The sequence below is a fragment of the Delphinapterus leucas genome, chromosome 20 (assembly GCF_059928025.1).
Source record: "Delphinapterus leucas isolate spDelLeu-1000000601 "Yukka" chromosome 20, BTC_Dleu_Yukka2, whole genome shotgun sequence".
Lineage (NCBI taxonomy): Eukaryota > Metazoa > Chordata > Mammalia > Artiodactyla > Monodontidae > Delphinapterus > Delphinapterus leucas.
The window spans coordinates 2,347,908-2,374,408 of NC_143148.1; the positions used below are offsets into that span (position 1 = coordinate 2,347,908).

Genomic DNA, 26,501 nt, shown 5'->3' on the forward strand with positions numbered 1-26,501 from the left:
TGTAATTTTGAGATCATTTACAAACAAAAAGTATGGTGGGGTGTGGCAGAGCGAAGTGAGGTGGGAGTTTTCTCCACCTTCTCACTCCACTACAGTCTGTTCTTGCAGTAACCTGAGTGAGCCTCTTAAAAACGTGTGGAAGATAGACTCTAGGATGACCAGTGTGGGCCTCATAATTGCTGCCTATTGGTGTTCTAGCCTTTGTATGACCTCTCTCCTTGATTGTGGGCCAGACCTGTAACTTGCTTCTAGACATATAGAATATACCAAAGGTGATAGGTTATGCATGATTATGTGTACAGGGTAAGGCCCATCTTGCTGGATTCTCTCTATCCCTTGCAGTCTTGATGAAGCAAGCAACCATGATGGCAGGCTCACATAGTAAGGAACTGCAGGCAGTTTTTAGAAGCTGAGGGTGACCTTCATCGACAGACAACAAGAAACTAAAGCCTTCGGTCCTACAACCACAAGAAGATAAATTCTAGCAATAACCTGAATGAGTTTTGAAGCATCTTTTTCCTCAGTAGAGTCTCTGTTGAGACTTCAGTCCTGACTGACGACTTGAGCACAACTTTGTAACATCTTGAGGCAGGCAACTCAGTTAAGCCATGACCAAACTCCTAATCCACTAAAAATGTGAAATAATTGGTGTGTGTTGTTTTAAGCCATACATTTATGATAGCTTTTACATAGCAGTAGAAAAGTAATACACACATAGATTTGGAGTATGTCTTCTATACAAAATCCAACTGCAATGGCCTCATCGTCCCAGAGTCAAAGTCAAAGTCCTCACAGTCTTTTACACCTTTCTGCTTTACTCCACATTAGTTTCCTGCTCCATGCACTGGCTGGATACACACTTGCTTTAAATCCTGTGCCAGGACAGTCCCTGTCCCCTCCCATCTCCACGTGGCTCACACTTTCACCTTCTTATTGACTTTGGTCATGTATCACCTTCTCCATAAGCTCTTCCCTGATTATCCTAATAAAAATTGCAAACCGATACCCCCAATTCTGGCACCCACGTCCACCTTACTGTTCTCTTCCTTATCATTTTCTTTGTCATAGCACCGATTAACTTCTGATATATCCTTTGCTTGTTTATTATAATTATTGTTTATTTTCTGTCTCCCTCTCTTGATGTTCGCGAGGTCAAGGCTCTTTGTTTTGTTCACTACTGTATACCAAAAATTTAAAACAATGTCTAGTACAAAGCAGACACACTATAGACGTTTCAGTAAGGTACAGTGGAACACTGGTTCACAATCTTGAAAAATTATGTGTATAATTTTAAGCACTGCAATTGAGTTTTTGAACTGAAAAAAAAATTTTTTGTGCTTATGGCACAAAACCAAAATGATGGGACATCCGTGGTGGCGCAGTGGTTGAGAATCCACCTGCCAATGCAGGGGACACGGGTTCGAGCCCTGGTACGGGAAGATCCCACATGCCGTGGAGCAACTAGGCCCGTGCGCCACAACTACTAAGCCTGCACTCTAGAGCCTGCGAGCCACAACTACTGAGCCCACGTGCCACAACTACTGAAGCCCACGCACCTAGAGTCCGTGCTCCCAACAAGAAAAGCCACCACAATGAGAAGCACACGCACCACAACGAAGACTAGCCCCTGCTCGCCGCAACTAGAGAAAGCCCGCGCACAGCAACGAAGACCCAACACAGCCAAAAATAAATTTAAAAAAAACTCAAAATGATATGACTCATTTATTTTGTAACTGGAAGTTTATACCTCCTAACCTCCCTCACCTATTTCACTCGTTTCCCCCACCCCACCCCTCTATGTTCTGGCAACCAAGTGTTTGTTCTCTGTATCTATGACTTTGTTTCTGTTTAGTTATGTTTGTTCACTTGGTTGTTTTTTTAAAAAATAAATTTATTTATTTATTTATTTATTTATTTATTTATGGCTCGTTGAGTCTTTATTGCTGCGTGTGGGCTTTCTCTAGTTGCAGAGAGCAAGGACCACTCTTCATTGTGGTGCGTGGGCTTCTCATTGCGGTGGCTTCTCTTGTTGCAGAGCACGGGCTGTAGGCGTGCGGGCTTCAGTAGTTGTGGCTCACGGGCTCTATCTAGAGCACAGGTTCAGTAGTTGTGGTTCACAGGCTTCCTTGCTCCACGGCATGTGGGATCTTCCCAGACCAGGGCTTGAACCCGTGTCCTCTGCATTGGCAGGCAGATTCCCAACCACTGTGCCACCAGGGAAGTCCCTTGTTTTGTTTTTTAGATTCCACATATAGGGGATGCGTACATTTATTCAAGCAATGAAACCATATCTGGTACAGCAGGTGCAGTTGGAGTCACCACCTGGTGAAGCTTATGCTAATCCACTGACATTTTCCAAGATCCATCTGTCTTCTTCACAGGCTAGATAGGATAGCTGAATAGGGATGTGGTGGGAATCACCACCCCTGTATCTTTCAAGTCCTTCATGATGGCACTCTCTGAAATCTCTCCAGGAAAGTAGTATGTCTTTTAATTAGTTTCCTAGGTAGAGGTAGTCCTAATAGCTTCCACTTGGCCTTTCCCACCATAAAAGCCCTTACTCCACAGGTCAGGAATGTAGGAATTCTGCCATCTGCTATGTACGTCTATTCTAATTATGCATTCTGGAACTGTGGGAATAACCACAGGATATGTTTGAGGATCCACTGGATCCCACTATAAGATGGAACTGAGATAATACTCCATGGATCACCTGAACTCCATAACTAGTAGATTAGGGACATTTTGGGTCTCCTGGAATTAGTGTCAGTTCAGAGCCAGAGTCCAGTAGTCCTTAAAAGGTCTGATTCTATCCTTTTCCATAATGGACATTTACCCTAGTAAAAGGTCGCTTTGGAGAAGACCAGGAGAAAGAGTAACAATATAAATTTTCTGTGATGTACTGTGGTTCTTCCTCAAGGGGACCCTCCCTCCCCTTCATCTAAGATGTTCTGAGCTTACAAACTGGCTCAAGTCTTGGAATTGATTGAGGGGCATTTCTTGATTGGACTATTCCATAACCTCTAGGAAAATATATCTTCTCATAGCATAATTTCTTTCCTCAATGTGGTACAAGACATGTCTAATAAATTCAAACATCTTTAGTTTCCCTCATGTAAGGAGACAAAAATAGGTAAATTTACACCTGTTTAGCAATTAACGTTCCAGTATTTTATCTTATTTGAAATGACCTGGATATTCATTGAAATCCCATCATTTAACTTAACATCAAAACTCAAGCTACCAAAAATCTGGAGAAACTATTTTAGATAGACATACCCAAAGCATAATTATTCCTAAAAAGATCACCTGAAAACTCTTATCTCACTTACCTTTATTTTATAACTTGTGAAAGTATCACCGTACCAAGTTAACTTTTCTTGCTGACAAACTGCAACAGAAATAACACAAGCTTATTGACCTTTAGTTAACCTAGGTACAATAAAAGTAAGACATCTATATTGATTAAACCAACAAGCTTAAGTTAGCTTTAATACCAGGTATTAATTTAATATTGAATATTTCCTAGATCACACAAACCTGAAATTTATTCTGGCCAGTTTCTTTTACATTTAGAAATATTGAATTTGTAAGCATTTACCATTAAGTCAATTAAATACAGCTTTTTTAAAAATTAAATTTTGGTAACATTATACAGAGGTAGAGACATATCAAATGTATGATGTGTACACAGACATACAAACAGGCAAAATTAGAGTTCTCATAGCTTCACTTTAACACTTAGCTATGAATCAGGTATTACAATGTAAACTTACTAGCTTATAAATAACAGTTGGAATAAGTTAAATTTGCTTGCTCAGATGACTATGGCCTTATTATTTGTGGAAAAGACTTTTAAGATTTGTATTTTTCCTTGATAAACCCTTAAAGAGATGATGAATTAGATTTTAGGTTAGGGAGACTTTCCAGCAAATTCTTCCCAGCCTTTCAACTTAAGATAACCTATTCAGTGTCTAAACTGAACAAAATCATCCCAGCCTTTCAACTTAGGATAACCCACTCAATATCTACACTGAGCAAAAATCTTCCCAGTCTTTCAACTTAGGATAACCCAGGTACCTCTTTTTGAAACTAAGCTTCAAGGATAATCTACTCCAGAGTGGAGTTTAACACACCCCAACAAAACTTAGCTTCATCAGTCAAGAAGGGGAGACCTGAGAACCAGGAAAGATGTCTGCTGTGGGTCACTTCATTGGTAGTCAAAACTGTCGACTGAAAGAAAAAAGTACAACTTAAAAGTTGGGAATTGCAAAAAGACACATGCACCCCAATGTTCATTGCAGCACTATTTACAATAGCCAGGTCATGGAAGCAACCTAAATGCCCAGCGACAGACTGATGGATAAAGAAGATGTGGTACATATATACAATGGAAGATTACTCAGCCATAAAAAGGAATGAAATTGGGTCATTTGTAGAGATGTGGATGGATCTAGAGACTGTCATACCAAATGAAGTAAGTCAGAAAGAGAAAAACAAATATCGTATATTAATGCACATATGTGGAACCTAGAAAAATGGTACAGATGAACCGGTTTGCAGGGCAGAAATTGAAACACAGATGTAGAGAACAAAAGTATGGACACCAAAGGGGGAAAGCGGCAGGGGGTGAGGGGGTGGTGTGATGAATTGAGCGATTGGGATTGACATGTATACACTGATGTGTATAAAATGGATGACTAATAAGAACATGCTGTATAAAAAAATAAATAAAATTAAATTTTTTTAAAAAGTTGGGAATTGTATTTTATTCTGAGAATTTACTGAGGACTTATGTCAGGGATACAGCCTCTCAGCGCTGAGATACTGTTCTGAGAGGTAACTGAGGAGACAGGATATGTAGAATTTTTTGCGAAAGACAAAACAAAACAAAAATCCAGGTAGTTGAACCTCAAAAGATTACTGTTAATTAAAGAATACTAGAGAGGGCTTCCCTGGTGGTGCAGTGGTTAAGAATCTGCCTGCCAGTGCAGGGGACACGGGTTCAAGCCCTGGTTCGGGAAGATCCCACATGCCGCGGAGCAATGAAGCCTGCACGCTCTGGAGCCCTCACCACAACTAGAGAAGAGCCTGAGTGCTGCAACTAACACCCGATACAGCCAAAGAAATAAATAAGTAAATAATTTTTTTAAAATACCAGACATCTCAAGTTAATGAACTTAGCGCATTTTTACATATGGGAAGACACAGGAGTCTGGGCTTCTTGAAATTATTCCTTTGATATACACCTTAACTATCTAGGGCCAGTATACTGTTCTCGTCTATCCTGAATCCCCTCAGAGATACTTTGTGTATGTCTATAAACACCCCACACCATGTATTTACTCTCAGTGCTCTCTTTACTACTAGAAAGAGAGCCATCATCATCTTTAAATCTAATGTGATTAGAGAGCCAATTCTAGAAACCCAAGAACCAATTCAGAAAACTCATCCTTAAATTCTCTTCCTGTAGAACCACTCTTGGTTCCCAAATCTGTGTTAATCCGGGGTCTTCAGAGAAACAGAACAAACAGAAAAGATATATAGATAGAAAGGGATTTATTATGAGGAATTGGCTTACATTCTTATGGAGGCATCTTGAGGAGGGGTTTGTGCCTGAGTGGGTCCTCAATGCTGCATACTTGTAAACGACAGTTAGTTAAGAGGAAATTTATGAGAAAATATTCATGGCAGAGGCTCATGCCTAGAAGCAGTTATTAGCTTACACCACTCCAGGAGATTGCTTTAGCTCTCTAAGTGGTTTTCTCTATTTACTAGATGGCTTAGGTGGCTCTATAAGGGACTCAGTTTTTGTTTTTTTTCCTTGGCCACAGCGCTGAGGCTTGCTGAGGATCTTAGTTCCCTGACCAGGGATCAAACCCAGGCCCTGGCAGTGAAAGCGCAGAGTTCTAACCACTGGACCGCCAGGGATTTCTCATCAGCTTCTTTACATTAGTTTCCATGGTCATGTTTTCATCTCTTAAGTGCATCATCGCCCTTGTGGAACAAAGGTGCTGCTTAAAGTATTGGGCCTCCTTGGTAGTGTCACCTGACACTTTGACGTCTCCTGAATCACACAAGCTTATATGGGTAATAAATTAAAATTTCTCTTTTATTCTGCAGTGCTGTGGAAGACAGCTATAAACAATTGAACAATCTTGTCAACTTCCCTCAGGACTGATCAGTGACCTTGAGAAGATTGCAAAGGAAAGCAATTGCACGTATGCCCTCACATGCATAATTCCTGCCAGTGCAGGATAGGATCCTGTTTTTATTTATAATTTTTATATTTTGTAAACATGGGCTTTTTGCAATTAATTTTTTTAAGTATTGCATTCAAATATTATTTATATTTTTTTGCTTTTTTCTTTTCCTGTTTTTCTTTTCATACAATTGATTTTATTTTTTTGTAATTAGTTTTTTTAATTGAAGTAGAGTTGACTTACAAGGTTTTGCCAATCTCTGCTGAACAACAAAGTGACTCAGTTTTACACATAAATACATTCTTTTCTTTACGTTCTTTTCCATGATGGTTTAACACAGGCTACTCAGTATAGTTCCCTGTGCTACACATTAGGACCTTGTTTATCCATTCTAAACGTAATAGTTTGCGTCTACCAACCCCAAACTCTCAGTCCATCCCTCCCCCACCCCCCCCCTTGGCAACCACAAGTCTGTTCTCTATGTCTGTGAGTTTCTGTTTTGTAGATAGGTTCATTAGTGCCACAAGTATTATCTACCTTGATCACAGAATTTTTAGCACCTCCCTTAAACATTGCTCCCTGGAAATGAGACCCTCACTTGCCTCACCCTAATCCTGGTACCAGTTATTAATTTAATAAGAAAAGGCTACCACTTCAAAAGATAAGTGAAGGGCTTTCCTGATGGCGCAGTGGTTGACAGTCCGCCTGCCGATGCAGTGGACACGGGTTCGTGCCCCGGTCCGGGAAGATCCCACATGCCGCAGGGCGGCTGGGCCCGTGAGCCATGGCCGCTGAGCCTGCGCGTCCGGAGCCTGTGCTCCGCAACGGGAGAGGCCCCAACAGTGAGAGGCCCGCGTACCACAAAAAAAAAAAAAAAAAAGTGAAGACCATGAAAAAGCAATTTCAAAAAGAATATGTATGTATATAATAAACATTGGAAAAACAAGGCGTGTAAATGCAATAGTACTCAAAAGTGTGCTTGTTCAGGTGTAGAGGTTGGTATAAATGATTAACTCTCTATCAAGGGAAGAAAAGAAAACCCTATCTAGTCCTTCCTAGATTAAGTGGGTGTATGCCTAAGTAAGTGGGAGGGGCCATTCCAGCTCATCATATAAAGCCAGCCTCGCCAAGGCTGTTTATCTCTCTTTTGGTGGAACCAGGCTTCGGAGCTCCCTTCCAAGATGGCTGAAGACAATTCTCCATACAGTAAGTTCCTCACACATCAGATTGCAGTTGTGGTTTCCTTGGTTTGGGGCGGTGGGTTGGGCTAAAAACATAATGGGCTTGTTAGAAGTTGTGGGGGTCCCATTTTTCAAACTTTCAAATAACTGTGCTAGGGTAAGGGAAAATCAGTTTCTTTCATGTAATATGAAAATATGCTGTTTTCTGTGCATCTGAGCATTGGGAATTTCAGAAAGATGCAGGCATGTAAGAACTAAACAATACAAATTATTGTTTAGGGGAGGGAGATGGGAGGAAAAAATAGATGGGAAGAAGAAAAAGGAGAGAAACACACTAAAAGAAACTAAGGGAGGCATCAAAAAGTCCTGAGACCAGAATGTCTTTGGAATCAAAGTAGCTTCCTGATTTCTCTCTCCAGACTGAGCTTTTCTCCCGAACTTCCAGCTTTGTCTACATAACTGCTTACTCGTCTGTAACAGGCATCTCAAACTCAACATGTCCCAAACTGAACTCCCGATGTTCAGACCCAAACTCTTCCTCCTACTGTTTTCCTTGCACAAGAAATGTCAATTGTTCATGCCAAAACCCTAGGAAACATCCTTGACCTTGTCTTCCTCTCATAACCTATATCTAATCAGGCTGAAAATTCTGTTGGCTTTAACGAAATATTTTAGGGATCTTCTGACTATTTCTTGGACTGTTTCCACCATCGTCACTGGATTATTTTTTTAATAAATCTATTTATTTTATTTACCTTTTTATTTTATTTTTTTAATTTTCGGCTGCATTGGGTCTTTGTTGCTGCACGCGGGCTTTCTCTAGTTGCGGCGAGTGGGGGCTACTCTTAGGTGCGTGTACAGGCTTCTCATCGCGGTGGCTTCTCTTGTTGCCGGAGCACAGGCTCTAGGCACGCGGGCTTCAGTAGTTGTGGCTTGTGGGCTCCAGAGCTTAGGCTCAGTAGTTGTGGTGCAGGGGCTTAGTTGTTCCACGGCATGTGGGATCTTCCCAGACCAGGGCTCGAACCCGTGTCCCCTGCACTGGCAGGCGGATTCTTAACCACTGCGCCATGAGGGAAGCCCTCGTCACTGGATTATTGCAAGAATTGATCTCTCTGCTTCCATCCTGGCCCTGATTTAATCTGTTCTCAACCCTGTAGCCCGTGTGATCTTATCAAACTGTCAGATCAAGTCTTTTATCTACTCCAAACCCCTCGGTGACTTCCCACCATACTAAGAGTCAAAGGCACATGGTTGGAAGAGGTCCTATATAATCTGCCCTGCCTGGGAGGTCTAGGACCTCATCTGTTTCTGCTTCGTTTTCTCTTCTCCAGACTTATAGCCTTCTTGCTCTTCCTATCTATCTTATTTCTCTGTCATTTTTTCCTCATTACTTTGGTCTTATGCATAAAATTCTATCACGGGAATATACCATATTTTACTTATCCATTCTCCTAGCAATGGGCATTCAGTTGCTTCAGCTGTTACTACAAACAGCATTCTGAAAAATGTCATGCAGATGTAGGCAAGAAATGGATTGCAGGGTTACAATTACTTACTATACATAATTTAAACAAGCATACCCTGATTGCCCTACAGATTATCTTAAATAAATTACATTCCACCCAGCTCTCAAGAAGGGTTCTGATCTCCCCACCTTACCCCCATCATTGCAAGCTGCTGGCTTTTATCTGGTTTTCTACCTTTTTGAACTGAAGGTTTCAATTACGATATCATTAGTTCCAGCAATTTTTCCCATTATGCATTTTGGTATCTTATTTAGTATATAACTTTTTCTATCTCAGTGTAACATAGGTTTTCTTGTACATTATCTTTCTATTTTTAGCTTTCATATGTATTTAATTTTTTGGCATTTATTTTTATATACTGTATATTGTGTGACCCAACTTAATTTTTCTTCATATAGTAAGTCATTTTCTGTATCCAACACTACACTTTCACATTGATTTTGGAGGCTATAGCTATCCCAATTCTAAGTGTGGACTTTAGTTACTAATAATGTATCAATATTGATTCATTAGTTGTGACAAATGTACAGTACTGATATAAGATGTTAATAATAGGGGAAGGGCTTCCCTGGTGGCGCAGTGGTTGAGAGTCCGCCTGCCAATGCAGGGGACACAGGTTCGTGCCCCGGTCCGGGAAGATCCCACATGCCGCGGAGCGGCTAGGCCCGTGAGCCATAGCCACTGAGCCTGCGCGTCCAGAGCCTGTGCTCCGCAACGGGAGAGGCCACAACAGTGAGAGGCCCGCATACCGCAAAATAATAATAATAATAATAGGGGAAACTGGGTGTGCAATATATGGGAACTCCCCATACTATGTTTTATTTGTTAAATGATATTCATTTATTTATTTAAATTAATTAATTCATTTATTATTTTATTTTTGGCTGCGTTGGGTCTTCGTTGCTGTGCGCGGTCTTTCTCTAGTTGCAGTGAGCAGGGGCTACTCTTCATTGCGGTGTGCAGGCTTCTCATTGCAGTGGCTTCTCTTGTTGTGGAGCACGGGCTCTAGGCGCGCAGGCTCAGTAGTTGTGGCACATGGCCTTAGTTACTCCGTGGCATGTGGGATCTTCCCGGACCAGGGATCTAACCTGTGTCCCCTGCAGTGGCAGGCGGGTTCTTAACCACGGAGCCACCAGGGAAGCCCCTCGCCTGCATTTTCTTGACTCATATTGTTCTTGATCCATATGAACAGAACACATCAATTTTTCATGTTGTTTGAAAACAGAAGACCTTGACTTCCTAGTCATGGCATTCAGATCAGCTGAAGAAGTTCAAGAATCACCCTTGTGTTCTTAAGGGCTTTATAATTGAGAGTTCTTTCCTCCTGGGTTCTCATGGATTCAAAATGAAAAGAAGAAATGAGAGACAAGCTCGAACCTGAAGTTGGAATACATAAAATGGCCTATTTAATGCTTCTCTCCTAATCTTTCCACAGAGGCCATGGCAACAAAGTGTAGACGCAGCCGCACCAAATTCACAGAAGAGCAATTGAAAATCCTCATCGATGCATTCAACAAAAAACCTTACCCGGGTTATGCCATCAAACAAAGACTTGCTTTGGAAGTCAACACCGAAGAGTCTAGGATCCAGGTAAGTTACAAGTTCTGTATCTCCAAGACGAGAAATAGAAAGGGAGGGGGGAACCATTCAGTGAGCACATATCATGTGCCGGTGTGAAAAGGGCTTTTTTTAAAACGACATTTATTATTTGTTAATTTGGTTGCACCAGGTCTTAGTTGTGGCACATGGGCTCCTTAGTTGCAGCAGGCGGGCTCCTTAATTGTGGCTCGCGGGCTCCTTAGTTGTGGAATGCGAACACTTAGTTGCAGCATGTGTGCAGGATCTAGTTCCCTGACCAGGGATTGAACCTGGGCCCCTTGCATTGGGAGCGCAGAGTCCTAACCACTGTGCTACCAGGGAAGTCCCGTGAAAAGGGCTTTGAGTGGCATGTCCTACTTGACACTCAGAATGAACTCCCAAGAATGTTGCTCTTAATCTCACTTCACGAATGTGGATACTGAGGGTGAAGGAGCTCCCAGGAGTGGGCAAGAAATATGTAGGTACACCTCCAGAAAAGAGGAAGTATGTGGTGTGGTGGCACACTTATTCCAGGGTGTGAATCCAAGTAAGTCATTATAAGCAATGTGGTCATAGATAGGCAAGTGTCTGATGACATGGTAATATTCCAGAGGAATTGTGGGTGATGTGAGGGTTAACCTTCCCCTTTCAATGAAATACAATAGACCAGAGAGTAGTGGACTGGTGTGCCATTGCAGATTTAGGCTGGAGGGGGTTCTTAAATACATAATAATTGCAGCATTTATTTATTAACTTAAAAAGATTATTAGAGTAAGTCATGTTGGAACCAGGTCATGAAGATGCTAAATGCCAAGCCTTGATCTAAGACTTAGTCGAATGTGACAGGGATCAGTAATAGTAATCCTGAGCTTAGGGCTCATAAGAATCATTCACAACCCCCTTTTTTTTTGGCCACGTCGAGGCATATGGGATCTTAGTTCCCCAGCCAAGGATTGAACCCTTGCCCCCTGCAGTGGAAGCACAAAGTTCTAACCACTGGACTGCCAGGGAATTCCCAGAATCACTCCCTTTGGAGAAAGGCAGCAATGGGGCTGAGATGACATAAATATGCTTAATTCTCTCATTTTCTTTTCCTCTTGTAGATATGGTTTCAGAATCGAAGAGCTAGGCACAATTTCCTGAAAAGACCTGAGAAGAACTTAGACTTAAGACAAGACCGAGCTTACCCTGAAGAGAACATTCAAGGTGAATAGCCTGCTCCAGTCCTGCTACCCAGCAGAGCCTCTTGGGTACCCAAGTGCCTTTTTATAGTGAAGCCAACCACTGCTCTGAGTGGGAAAAGAATGTTTTCTCCTTCAGGGCCTCCTGTTCAGGGTCTTTGGTAGCAAAGGGCTCAACATGGCCCCTGGAAATTCTTCCCCACAAGGTCCAGGGACCTTCTAAGGCTTACCTGATTTGCACCGGAGTCCAGCAACTCAGCCAAATATTGCCTCTCCTCTAGGACCTTCTGTCTTGAATAGGCTGGGACAAGGCCCTCCCAAGGAGAGGCAACATGTTCCAAGTTAGATGGTGGGACGTGTTTGGGTTCCTTGTTTGAACATGTAAACTGATCTCAAATGTTCCTCTGCCTTCAATCTTTCACCTCCTCCAGGTGTGAGAGACAGACGATGTCGTACCAGCTATACTTCTTCCCAATTACAAACTCTTATGAATGCGTTCATGGAAAACCCTTATCCTGGGGTTGATTCCAGAGAGCAACTTGCTGAAGATATTGGGGTTCCAGAGTCAAGAGTCCAGGTAAGTGATAAGGAATTTGATATTGGTAGGAACATATATAGCGAGACATCTCGGAATGACTTCTCCAACAGGGATTAATTCTCATAGATATCATAAGCAGGACAGATGGGAAAATGGGATTTCTGGTTTGGATAGGTGCAGCTCTTCCAAAACAATCAATCATTTATCTGTAGAGTGGTATCAATATATGCCTTCAGGAAGGAGGTCAAAGTTCAGTGCTATTAGGTGACTTTTCTAAAGTCTGGTTTTGGGGCTCCTACAATAGACCTGTGTTTATTCTACTTGGAACCTCTGAAAACCAAAAGTAGTAGCTGTGAAACATGAGCAGTGTGTGTGTGTGAGGGGGGGCACAAGCAAGGGGTAGCAATTAATGACATCTTATGGAAAGAAAAATGTCTTCCTTGGGACTTCCCTGGCGGTTCAGTGGCTAAATGTCTGTGCTTCCACTGCAGGGGCGCAGGTTTGATCCCTGGTCGGGGAAATAAGATCCTTCATGCCATGCGGTGCAGACAAAAAAAAAAAAAGAAAAAAAGAAAAATGTCTTCCTAGAAGATATTACTCTATCCTGCATCATGGAATAAAAATAGGTGTTTTAGGGAGGAAGAAAAGAAGTGGAAAGAGAATTCTAGGCAGAGGAGAGAGTTGCAATATAGGCATGGCATTTTAGGGAAAGACTAATACTTGTAGTGAGGGGATCGTGGGGACTTTCAGGATATGAAACCCATCACTAGATCATAAAGGGACTTGGTACAAGATTCAGAATCTTGAGCTTTATCTTGAGACATGATAGGCTTTCCCAGACATCATATGGAATGTCAATGATTTGGGAATTCGGCCTAAAAAAGCCACCTCTTCCTCCCCTTTGCCTTATGAGAAGAGCAATGGTGAGGCTCGCATGACATCGTTTTCATTAAATCTGTTTTACCCACTTAGATTTGGTTTCAAAACCGAAGATCTAGACTCCGTATCCAGAAAAAAAGAGAACCCGAAGAAGCTTCAGCCCAAAGACAAAACCAGGGACAAGATCTCTGAGATGGGAGCATTCAAGGTACCAGCCTGTTGTTCCCAATCTGGCTCACAAGCAGAGTGTCCTGAGTGCTCAGTCCTTCCACATGGTGTGGTCAACTCCAGGTTCCTCTCAGGAGGTGGACGACGTTTCCACACATGTGCCTCCAGAGAGTCAGGGGCTTGATTGGTCACAGCCCCTGAAGGCTTTTCCCAATCTGTGGTCCTCCCAAGGAATTCCACTGCCCACTTTTCAAGCTCTGAACTGGAACCCAGACAATCCATTAGTATGTGAACTTTGTTCACTGATGTTTTCCCAGTGCCTGGCACATAGTAGACAATCCATAAACTTTTGTGGCAGGTATGACCGAGTGAACGGAGGAATGAATCCTCAGGCGTGTTCTGCCGGGGGCCGGCTAATGCATGGCTTTCCCAAGAGGTAGGAGGTTCCATATTTGACTGGAAAGGTGGGAAAGAGCTGACCTCCCTTTCTGTATGTATAAATTGGCTTCTTCGATTTTTCTTTCCCTTTCCTCTTTAGGTTTACAGAATGGCACCCCCTAGTGACTGTTTTATTTCCCTGGAGCCAGAACAAGGTGAACAGAGAGACAAATTCAGTGTATTTGATGTCATCAGCCCGGACTCCAGATCAGTTCTCTTCCTGGCAACATACCCTTCCAAACATACTTTCACCTTCTTCTTCATCTTCTGGAGATGGTAGACAAGACTTCAGGACTCAGAGGCAGGTGATACAAAGTACCACACAGCCCTAGTGACTGAACCTAGATTTAGAGTTCAACAGATCTCGAGGACAATGGAAGTAAACTTATTAACACCATTTTTATGGTCATACAAATAAATGACCGATTCAAGTAAAAATCATCATGTGACTTTGATCAACTGTGCTGATGTACTGAAGCCTCCATAAAAACCCAGAAGGATGGGGTTCAGAGCTTCTGGGTTAGTGAACGCATGGCGGAGAGGAGAGCGATGTACTTGATGAGGGCATGGAAGCTCGAGCCCCTTCTCACATACGTCGCCCTATGTATCCATCTGGCTGTTAACTCATATCCTTTAATATCTTCTGTAACAAATCTGTAATCTAGTGAGTTTCCTGAGTTCTGTGAGCCACTGTAGCAAATTAATCAGACCCAAGGAGAGGGGTTCGTGGGAAACTCTGATTTATAGCCTGGTGGTCAGAAGTACAGGTAATAACCTGAACTTGAGATTGGCGTCTGAAGTCGGAGGAGTTGTAACGGAGCAGGAGCTTATGGTGATTTCCCAGGACAGATCCCCCCACCCCCATATCCTCTGCCTGCTTTTTGTCTGTAGAAAAACTTTAGCTGGAGAATAAATTTAATCAGAGAAATGAGAAAAATGCAGAAATGAAGGAAAACAGTCAAACAAGATGAAATAATAGTTCAGCTATTAAACAAAGTCAAGGATCTTTAGTTCCTTCTCAAGGCTATAGATCATATTCTGAGCCATATCCTTTAAGCTGTTTTGTAGATACTGAAACCCCACCAGAGGCAAGAAGTTAACTACATGATGACCAGACTGTAGCCACAACATAAGCTTCTCCATCTTACACAATTCTGAGAACTCACCTCAAGGAAGTGGGGACAAACTGACCCTGGAATTGAAGATTAACTGTACTTAAAACAATCAAGATGATGATCAGACTACCACGTGACCGATTTCAAGATGATTGTCAGAGACGACTGCTACTCTTCACGCAGCCACCCTCCCCAGACCTGTGCATTCCTGAAATTCCCCTTTAAAATCTCGTGCCCTTGATCAGCAGTGGGGATTTGTTTTTTTGGAACATGAGTCTAGCTTCTCCCCAGGATGGTCGGCTTCCTCAATAAAGTTATCTTTGTTTTCACTCAACACTTGTCTCTCTGTATTGGATTCTTGAGTGATGAGCAGCAGAACCTGAGTTCAGCAACACAGAGTCTTAGGACTGAGCCCCTAACCTGTGGAATATGATACTATCCCTAAGTAGATAAGAGTCAGAATTGGGTTGAATTGTAGGATACCCAGCTGGTGTCCCCAGCATTGCTTGGTGGTGTCAGGGGAACCTCCCCCCCTCCACACATTGGAATTGGGTCCAGAAGCCAAATAGGATGCCCAATATAGTAGCCACAAAAAAACAAAAATCAAAACAATATAGTAGCCACAAGCCACAATGGACTTCTGGGCACTAGAAATGTGCTAATGTGACAGGAACTGAATTTTTAATTCAATTAATTTTTAATTAAAATTTATTTAGCTACATATGGCTAGTGGCTATCCTATTGATCAGTGCAGATCTGGAAAGCGTTTTAGTAACCATTTCACTCAAGAATACATGAACAGGGCTTCCCTGGTGGCACAGTGGTTGAGAGTCCTCCTGCCAATGTTCGTGTGCCGGTCCGGGAAGATCCCACATGCCGCGAAGCGGCTGGGCCCGTGAGCCATGGCCGCTGAGCCTGTGCGTCCGGAGCCTGTGCTCCGCAACGGGAGAGGCCACAACAGTGAGAGTCCCGTGAACCGCAAAAAAAAAAAAAGATGGTCAAAGATTCTTTTTCTTTTTTACTCTAATATGTGTAGATCTGCCTTATTTCAATGCATTTTTAAAAATTCTTCTAGATACCTCCTCTTCCCCTCCTTTTGTCATAAAATTTTGCAGATTCATTAACATTTCATGCCTTAGTTCCTTTTCCCTCCATTGACGTCAGTCTCATATCCCCCTGCATCTACCAAAATATTCATTTGAAAGTCACCATGTTCGGGATTTCCCTGGTGGTCCAGTGGTAAAGAATGCACTTTGCAATGCAGGGGACACTGGTTCAATCCCTGGTTGGGGAACTAAGAGCCCACACGCCGTAGGCAACTAAGCCTGCGTGCTACAACTACTGAGCCGCGTGAAGCAAATTACAGAGCCCATGCGCTCTGGAGCCCCGTGCGCCACAACTAGAGAGAAGCCCGCATGCCGCAACTAAGAGCCAGCACAGTCAAAATATTAATTAATTATTTAAAAAGACACCATTTTCTTTCTCCTGGCTAAGTTGTTCTTGACTTTATCAAACCCAGGGGTCACTTTTTATAACAGATATTTTATACCTCTCCATGTACCATACTGAGAGAAACTCCTATTTAATTTTGCCTTTATAGGGAATTCCCTGGCGGTCCAGTGGTTAGGACTCCGTGCTTTCACTGGTGGGACCCCAGGGACAATCCCTGGTCGGGGAACTAAGATCCTGCAAGCAAAGAAAACAAAACAAAATGAAAACAAACAAACCCAAAAAACTGCCTTTCTAGATGCATAATATTAAAACATCAACATAATGTTCTGACTATTGATGGAAAAATAAAAACAAAGTCGTTTATAATAAAAAAGAATGTGTACTTCACTGTGTACGTGTTCTGGCATGATTCTGCTTGAGGTCAAACACAAGTAGCTAAATTACCTGCTCAGCTGTAGATTGACCTTGACACAACAACAGATGCAGCGTGTGTATTGGCAACTCAGATGACCTGCGTGGCATTGCTTGGAGGTGTTATGATTTTTGAAATGATGTCCCCCACTTGGCAACATCTCAACTAAAGCAGTGTTCCCTCATATCTTGATCATCAATATCTCTTAGGAGTTTCAGCATAAATTAAAGCATGGAAAAATGCTCAGTGTTTATATGTAAAATAAGGTTCAGTTTCAGTTACTTATCAACAGGATTTCCACCCGTCATATCTACCTGCATGAATGTCCAACAGAACATTCAAAGGTTATGTGTTTGTTCCTTCATTTTCTCTTCACCTTCATCTTTATCCCATCACCTTCTCTGCCTCCACAACTTTTTTGGGGGGAAGTGGGGGCCGTGCTGAGCGGCTTGCAGGATCTTAATTCCCCGATCAGGGATTGAACCCATGCCCCCTGCAGTGCAAGCGCAGAGTCTTAACCACTGGACCACCAGGGAAGTCCCAACACAACTTTTCTCCATTGATTAGTTCCTCTTCCTTTTGACTGTTTTCCTCCCTCCCCTCTTCCCTCAGCCTTAAGTCTCAGCTCCTCAAGCAACAACAAAAAATTCTCTCTACTCCTCCACTTTCTGAGACCTGGCTGCTCCCACCCCATTCTGCTGTCTTGCGTTTCTCCTTCCCAGGCAAGCATTGCCTCTGTTCTTTCTGTACCCCCTCACCTCCCACGATCCACTGCCATCAGACCTCTACCAACACCTCCCCACTGAAACTGCTCCCAAAACATCACCAGTGTTCCTCCCTTTGACCAAATCTAAGGGAAGTTTTCAACCCTTAGTTTACTGGATTTCTGCTATATTTTATAGGGCTGACTACTGCTTCTTTCTTAAACTGCTCCTGTCCTTATTCATCTGGTCCTCAGACCTTTCTGGCTGATCCATCTTTTTTTTTTTTAATTGAGGTATAGTTGTTTTACAATGTTGTGTTAGTTTCTACTGTACAACAAAGTGGAGTTCCCTGTACTATACAGCAGGTTCTTATTAGTTATCTATTTTATACATATTAGTGTGTATATGTCAATCCCAATCTCCCAATTCATCCCACCTTCCATCTGGCTGTTCCATCTTGATTATTTCAAGCATGTCTCTTCCTCTCTGTAAGCACTGTGAATCCCTGGGGCTTCATCTTTGCAGTAGTCTGATTTCCTCTCTGCAGGCTCTCCCGGAGAGAGTTTATCCATTCCCTTCTTTTCCTAACTACTGCTTTTTGTAGATAGATAGATAGACAGATAGCTACAGATAGATCTCTCTCTCTCTCTCTTTTTCCTAGAATGATTTCGAGCAACACAGGATTTGCTCCCTCTTAATATATTGGGGAAACTTTCTATAGCAACAAATACTTCTATCCCTTATCCTTAGTTGTGGATACACATCATTCCCTTGTACTTTGTACAAAAAGAACTTATTGAGTCAGTTTCTTAAAGATGGATAAACTGTTTCTGATGTTTTTACCCATGAGAAACAGTGCTGTGATATGTGTGTTAATGTATTTTGCATACTCTCTAACATATAAATTGCTAAAAGTGTAACTTGGCCGGTAAGAGTAGGCTTTACTGGAAGATTCTCAATAGATATTGCCAAGTTGTCCTCAAAAAAAGATGATAATACATTACAGCCCACCACCTCTGTTTTCACAAGGACAGTTTCAGGAAGCCCTGAAAAGGTCATCCAGCATCTTTACTCTTCCTGTTTATGATGATAAAGTGTGTATGGTGTGAATACTTTCATTTTTTTTACTCCTAGTGAATGCAAACTTTCTTTAATGCTTATCTACCCCTCCCCTCCCTTTTTTGTGGGAAGGGGTGTACTGCACAGCTTCTGGGAACTTATTTCCCCAACCAGGGATTGAACCTGGGCCCATGGCAGTGACAGCGCTGAGTCTTAACCACTTAACAAGCCAAGGAATTCCTTCCCCTCCCTTTTTTGGTTCTTTTGTGAACTGTGTTTATATCCATTGTCAACTCTTCCATTGGAGTACTTAGGGTTTTTTGGGTTTTTTTAATGAGCACTCTTTCAGTGTGACTGTATTTGGAGATGAGGCCTTTATGGAGGGAATTAAGGTTAAATGAGATTATAAGGGTGGGGCTCTGATAGGATTAATTTCCCTATAAGAGACAGCAGAGGCTCTCTCACTCTCCCCCTCCCTTTTTCTCTGTTTCTCTCTCTCTCTCTTTTGCTGTTATCTTGTATTTATTGCACCTGCTGCAGTGTTCCATTGAAAATGATGTACCTTTTAAAATGTGTTTTTGATACAAGTAGATATTATCATACTAAGTGAAGTAAGTCAGAAAGAGAAAGATAAATACCACATGATATCACTCATATGTGGAATCTAAAATATGACACAAATGAACCTATCTATGAAACAGAATCACGGACATAGAAAACAGACTGGTGGTTGCCAAGGGGGAGGGGTTGGGGGAAGGATGGAGTGGGAGTATGGGATGAGCAGATGTAAGCTATTATACATAGGATGGATAAACAACAAGGTCCTACTGTGTAGCACAGGGAATTATATTCAATATCCAGTGATAAACAATAATGGAAAAGAATATAAAAAAAGAATGTATATCTGTGTATAGCTGAATCACTTCACTGAACAGCAGAAATTAACACATTGTAAATCAACTATACATCAATAAAAAAATAAAATCCGTTTGTAAAGTGCACCTATTTAAAGAAAAACTGTTAGGCAGAATCGGATGACATGGAAAACTGTGGTGATGGTGTTGAAGTGTCTAACTTGTGGGGCTTCATGATTTAACGGGGCGGGGCGGGGCGGGGGCCCAAACAAGAGTATAAATTTCTTGCTGGAGACAAAACTAAAAGATCACTTTATTACTGGTCTTCTATCACCACCTAGTGGTAACACGTAGCAACTGCCACAGAAATTCACGGACCCAGGCTCACACATGTAGACAAATAAAATAAAATACAATGAAATAAAATAAATCGAAGGAGGCATTTGTGTGCTCAGGAATGCTGAGTTATTGCTCTCTCACAAACTGCATTCACATTAAAGGCTTAGCAAAATGCAAACGTCCCACTGGGCTCTTAACTAGCCCCATATGTTGATGATTTAAATACTTCCCTGCACAATGAAAGAAACTTTTATTTTAAAAAAAAGAAGAAAAGGAAAGAAATCCTGATTGTTTAGAGTAGGGACTTCTCAAGGTAAGGTTCCCAGACTTCCTGAACCAGAATCTCTAGTTTTGGGGCTCAGCCCTGTGTTTATTCTCCCCACCTTGTGGGATCCACTGATTTAGAGCAGTGGTCCTCAACCAGGGGCGATTCTGCCTGCTAGTGGACATTCGGGGATGTCTGGAGACATTTCGGTTGTCACAAGAGGCATGAGTTGGGGGCCGGAGGCCAGGACACAGGACGTCCTCCTGGGACAAAGAATCACCTGACTCCAAATGTCAATAGTGCCAGGTTGAGAAAGCCCACCGATAGTACGGAATTTCCTCCACGCCCCAGCCACTGCCCCACCCTACTTTCTTACCTCTGCCAACTTTACTTATCCACCTGATGTTCATCCGTGCGCTCGACCCTGATAGGCAAGGAAGATATTCAAAATGTATAACCACTGTGTGAGCATTAACCCACCCTCGTGGGGCCCTGACTAACTGTACGAGCCCCTGCTTCTCCGTTCATCAGTCCTGCCTGCGGGCATTTGCCTTTTTAACCTTTGCTTAATCGTAAGTATGTTTCAGATTTATAATTTAGAGGAACCAGGGGGATTCCCTCTTGGCGCAGTGGTTGAGAATCCTCCTGCCAATGCAGGGGACACGGGTTCGAGCCCTGATCTGGGAAGATCCCACATGCCACGGAGCAACTAAGCCCGTGCGCCACAACTACTGAGCCTGCGCTCTAGAGCCCGCGAGCCACAACTACTGAAGCCCGCGTGCCTAGAGCCCGTACTCCGCAACAAGACAAGCCACTGCAATGAAAAGCCTGCGCACCGCAATGAAGACCCAACGCAGCCATAAATAAATAAAAAGTTTTAAAAAATAAAATAAAAGAACCAGGGGCACAGCATAACCACAGTTGAGGGGCACACAGGTACATGATGGGGAGGAAGCCAAGACGGTGAGAGATTTTCTCATATTGAGGTATGGGGAAGTCATTCTGGCTTACACATGATTTAAGTTACCACCAGCCGTTCTCAAAACAATATCTACTCATAGTTGCCAGCTGCAACCTTATCGTCTCAAGGTCTCCCCTGGTAACTATGCAACCGTTTCAGACCCAGCCAATCCTTGTTTCACAAGCACACATTTTTCTTGCCAGATCCAATGATAATTCTGGACAAACAACTTGTAACATTGTGGGTTTTGCCTTTATAAGGCTCCCCCATTTTGTAGTCCACTGGAATACAAGTCAAGTGCTTCCTGAATCTGTATCTCCTGGGCTATAGTCTTCAGTTTGGCTCAAATAAAACTCTTTTCTATTCCTACTATAGATTTTTGTGTGTGTGTGTGTGTGTGGCCTGCGGGCATGCGGGATCTTAATTTCCCGAGCAGGGATCGAACCCGTGGCCCCTGCAGTGGAAGCCCGGAGTCCTAACCACTGGGCCGCCAGGAAAGTCCCTTCAGTTCTTTTTTGTTTGTTTGTTCCCTGGACAATGGTAACATCCACACCTGTGCACACTCAACATCGCCCCTTAATGAGACTGGAGAAGATGCCTCTGTTTTCCTTACCTGTTAAATGCCAGTAATGATGGTAACCTCCTGCTAGAAAACAAAAGTGAGCAAGATGACTTACAATTGTGATAAATGCCCTGAAGGCTAGACAACGATTGGGTGAGAGAGACAGCGCGCGCCTGGCAAGGTTACTCTGCTTGGGGTGTCCACGGAAGGCTTCTCGGAGGAGGTGACATTTGATATGAGGCTTGAGTGATGTAAGGGAATCAGGTCTGTGAGAACCTGGGGTAAGAACCTGAGTCACGAAAGAGTGACCCCAGCCCTAGTTAAGGAATAAATTCTGATGGGTCTAATCCAGTCATGGAGGCGCCCATCTCCTTGCTAAGGATTGGATTGGGGTGGTTACCATGACCCAGATCTGGCCAACGGGACAGGAGATTGTGTCTGCTGAGAGAGGTGTTCAGAGAGAGTTTTCCTTACTCCTGAAATGGCTTCCTTTAGACTCTGGACGTTTCTGTGGCTGGAGAGGGTCCTTGAAACCACAGCTGCCATCGTGCAACCACCCTGAGCGTGTGGCTCCCTCTGAGGTCCGTGAGTTGCCTGCGGTTCACGGAAAAGACCCGGTTTTCCTCAGACCTCTGCAGTCTGCTGCTTCTGGGGTTTCTGCTAGAAAGAACAAGGCAGAGAGGGAGAGAGAGAGGGTGGAGACAGAGAGAGCAAGATACACGCAGAGAGGAGAGAGGCAGACATGGAGAAAAACATAAATGGGAAGAAAAAGAAAGTTCATTTTTTGTTTTTGTTTTGGTCTATTTTCCCTTAAGGGGGAGTGGAGGGAAACAAATAGAGGCCAGAGGAAAATAATTTGAAGAAAGGGAAAGGGCAGAGCAGGGCAGGTGAGATTGAAATGCTAAGCTGAGCCCTCCCCGCACTACACACACACACACACACACGCATTGAGGCATCCCATGCCATGTCTGTGTATTATACGGACATAAAAAATGAACAAGAGTATTTCACAGCGTACCAAATTTTACTTATGCAGATGTGGGACCACCACCAGCAGGGATCCCTTGCTACATTGGAAAAACAAAAGGACCTTTCCACAGCCCAGCCCCCGCCGCGGGAATGCAGTGCCTTTGTTTGTTTGCCTTTACTTATCCATTTATCTCATAAATATTTATTTTATTTTTAAAATTGGTGTCCAGGGACTTCCTTGGCAGTCCAGTGGTTAAGACTCCGTGCTTCCAACGCAGGGGGCACCTGTTCCATCCCCGATTGGGGAACTAAGATCCCCCATGCAGTACGGTGTGGGGAAAAAAAAAATTTTTTTGGTGTCCAGTTTGGTTTTATCTGAGTAATTGTGTGTGTGTGTGTGTGTGTGTGTGAACTCTCTTAGCAAATCTCAAGTATATGACACAGTATTAACTACAGTCACCATGCTGTACATTACTGTACGTTAGAGCCCCAGAACTTATTCACCTTGTAACTGAAGGCTTCTACACCTCGGCCAGCATCTCCCATTCTCCCGACCCCCACCCCAGCCCCTGGCAATCACCTTTCTACTCTTTCCATGAGTTCGATTTCTTTTTTTTTTTTTTTTAATAAGATTCCACATATGTATAAATGAGATCATACAGCATTTGTCTTTTCTGTCTGGCTAATTTCACTTAGCATGACGCCCTGACGTTTCATCCATGTTGTCACAAATTGCAGGACTTTCTTCTCAGGGCTGAATAATATCCCATTGTATGCTTTATGTTTAATTATTTAAATAAGTATACTTTAAGCCACTGGCACTTTCAGGCTCTGCCGACTAGAACCTGGGATTTCTTTAGCATCTGCAAAAGACTACAAAGCCATTTTTTTTTATTTTTGGCCGTGCCAGGCGGCTTGCGGGATCTTAGTTCCCCGACCAGGGACTGAATCCAGGCCCCAGCAGTGAAAGCATGGAGTCCTCACCACTGGACCGCTAGGAAACTCCCAAAGCCATTTTATTTTCTATCCTTTTGTAAAGACTATAAGTTTTCATTTTAATAGCAGCAAAAGCATCCATGATATACTTCTTAGGGCAACTGGAGGTTTGAGCCTTTGCTCAGCCCTTCCTTTTCCAGCCATGCTGGTCTGGCATCCACCTCTGCTATGGACTCAATGTGTTTGTGTCCCCCAAATTCATATGCTGAATCCTAACCGTCAGTGTGGTGGTGTCAGGAGGTGGAGCCTTTGGTGAGTGATTAGGTCACAAGGGTGGAGCCCTCATGATGGGATTAGTGCCCCTGAGAGCTCCCTCTGGAGGACACAGAAAGAAGATGGCCATTTATGAACTAGGAAGTCGGTTGCTCACCAGACGCGGAATCTGCTGGCGCCTTGATCTTGGACTTCCAGCCTCCGGAACTGTGAGAAATAAAAGTCTGTTGTTCATGAACCACCTAATCTATGGGTATTCTGTTATAATGGCCCGAAGGGACTAAGACAACGCCTTTACCCTCTTCAGGTCACAGAAGCTCCCTCCCACCTGGGTGAGGCGAGAGGCTGTTGCCATGGAAACCAAGGCTGGCAGCCCAGGAGGAGGGGTCGGGGAAGGGACCGAAGGAGCCCCAGAGACTGAGATTTCCCGGGCTTTGCAGACTTTGTGCGATCCCAATCACAACCTATCCACGCAGGAGGTGCGCAAGGTATGAATACAAAATAGAGAAACTCTGCAAGCGGCTTTGCCTCTCCAAGCCCCAGCTTCCTCTTCTAGAGCACAAACTACAAGCGTTCCTTGATCATGAGGTTGGTGTGAGCATAAAACAAATCATCTTATACAGTGCTCAGCACCAGATCTGACTCCTTTTAGCCTGTGTTCCTCCAAGTGGAGCCCAGAGACCATGTGCCTCAAGGCACTTGGCTGGAGGGGGGCTGTTGTTAAAAATGGAGAATCCTGGGGTCCCTAAAACTAAGGAGGCAAAAACTTTTCCTCTTCACTTGTTTAAATGTTTTAAGAAGTTAATTTATTTTATTTATTCATTTTTTTTTTGGCTGCATTGGGTCTCCATTGCTGTGTGCAGGCTTTCTCTAGTTGCCGGGAGCGGGGGCTACTCATTGCGGTGGCTTCTAGGCGCACGGGCTCAGTAGTTGTGGCACACAGGCTCAGTACTTGTGGTTCGTGGGCTCTAGAGTGCAGGCTCAGTAGCTGTGGTGCATGGGCTTAGTTGCTCTGCAGCATGTGGGATCTTCCCGGACCAGGGCTGGAACCCATGTTCCCTGAATTGGCAGGTGGATTATTAACCACTGCGCCACCAGGGAAGCCCCGTATTCATTTTTAAAATATCACCCTGCTTCATTTTCTTCAGAGCATGTGCCCATATCCAGAATGAGTTTTGAAAATTGGTTCATCTACTAATGATCTGTCTTCCTGCACTATGGTGTGAGCTCCAATACAGCATAGAGCCTGTCCTGTTCCCCAGGGTACACCCCCACCCCCGATCCTCCCACCTAGAGCGGGTCTTACAGCTTAGCTAATCTTCAGTGTATTCTTTTTTTTTCAGTGTCCATAATTAAAGTTTTATTGGAACACAGCCACACCAAGTAATTTCCATATTGTCTGTGCCTGCTTTCCCCTTACAATAGCGAGAGAACTATGGGCCACAAAGCCTAAAAAATGTACAACCTGGCCCTCTTCAGAAAGTGTTTGCTGATCCCTAAAAACAGAGAATAACAGAGTCAGACATGCTTTACAGGGGGTAATCTGGGAGGACTTCTCCACGGAGGTGAGGTTGAAGTGGCAAAGAGTCAGGAGGCATTTGGGACAGTCTGAATGTGGGTGAACCGATCAAACCAATGTTAAATATCCTGAGTGTAAATTTAACTACTCTAGGTACCCCATATAGGTGGACTCCTACAGTATTTGTCCTTTTGTGACTGGTTTATTCCATTTAGCATAACGACCTCAAGGTTCAGTCATGTTGTACATATGTCAAAATCTCCTTCCTTTTTAAGACTGAATAATATCTTATTATATGGATACATTACATTTTGTTTATCCATTTATTAGTCGATGGACACTTGGGTCACTTCCATGGGTCAGCTTTTGTGAATAATGATGCTATGAGTATGGGTGTACAAATCTTCAATGTATTCTTGTTGAAAGGGTGGAAATACCAGAAACTTATTTTGAAAGAGGGCAGATCTATGGGATCCTAAAGTCATAGGGAAGAGTCCCTGCCCAAGGTGGTAAGGGAGAGGGACAGAGGGAGCTGGCGAACTGCAGAGTAGCCAGGAGTGAGGTGGTCATGGCTGGGATGGAGACATCAGGTGAGAGAATGCCTCCATCCAAACCTGGACCAGCCAGAAGAATGACAAGTGGGTAGAGGGGCAGTCGGAGGTGCCCCTCCCCCGGTGGAATCAGCTCACATATTCTCAGCTACTTCTGACCTGAGGGACAGGGCAGGGACTACATCTCAAACGAGCCAGGACCAGGCCAGAAACGCAAGAACAAAACTCCCCCTATTCCCGCCCCTTGGTTCAGTCGCTTCCGGTTAAGGCATTGCGCTTTGGCGCCAAACATTCACCGGTGATTGAGGTCAACTGTCAAAAGAGGGTGCAGATTTATTTCCACATTTATTTCAATCCATTTTTTTTTTCCCCAAAAGAGGGAAATCAGTTCCCAGAGGGGAAACACATGAACTTAGAGAAGAAGGCAGGGGAGCGAATTCCACCCACTGCCTACGTGTCATGGCGCCAACACAGCAGCAGGGCCCAGGAGCAAGAGCTCCCAAGGTTGCATTTACAACCTGGCTCCGCTACTTAAGGACTGTGGGCCGTTGCCCAACTGCACTGTTGCCTCTGAACTTCAATTTCCTCAGGGATATTTCTTTCAAAAATTCATGGAGCCCTTGCTCTGCCAGTCAAGGAGTCCTCAAGGAGCTTATGTTCTAATGAGGAGACAGACAGTAAATATGATAAAATGAAATATACAGGCTGTTAGTGTTGGACGTTAAGGAGTGTCAGTGCCCCAAGCCAAAGATCACCAGGAAGACACCTATAGTTGAATACGTTGGTTATTGTTAAAATGAGGGAAAAAGCACACAATAGGAAACTGTGAGTAAGATGG

General features: G+C 43.4%; 1 protein-coding gene across 1 annotated transcript in view; it reads left to right on the forward strand.

Annotated features, from left to right (window-relative positions):
- The window catches only part of LOC111170075 (uncharacterized), a 52,237-nt gene that overhangs the window by 3,518 nt on the left and 22,218 nt on the right, over positions 1-26,501 (forward strand). The window contains 7 exon segments of the mRNA XM_030761399.2: positions 6,986-6,998; positions 10,346-10,500; positions 11,592-11,694; positions 12,101-12,246; positions 13,180-13,304; positions 13,613-13,690; positions 23,901-24,081. Coding sequence (XP_030617259.2) covers positions 6,986-6,998; positions 10,346-10,500; positions 11,592-11,694; positions 12,101-12,246; positions 13,180-13,304; positions 13,613-13,690; positions 23,901-24,081 — 801 coding nt within the window.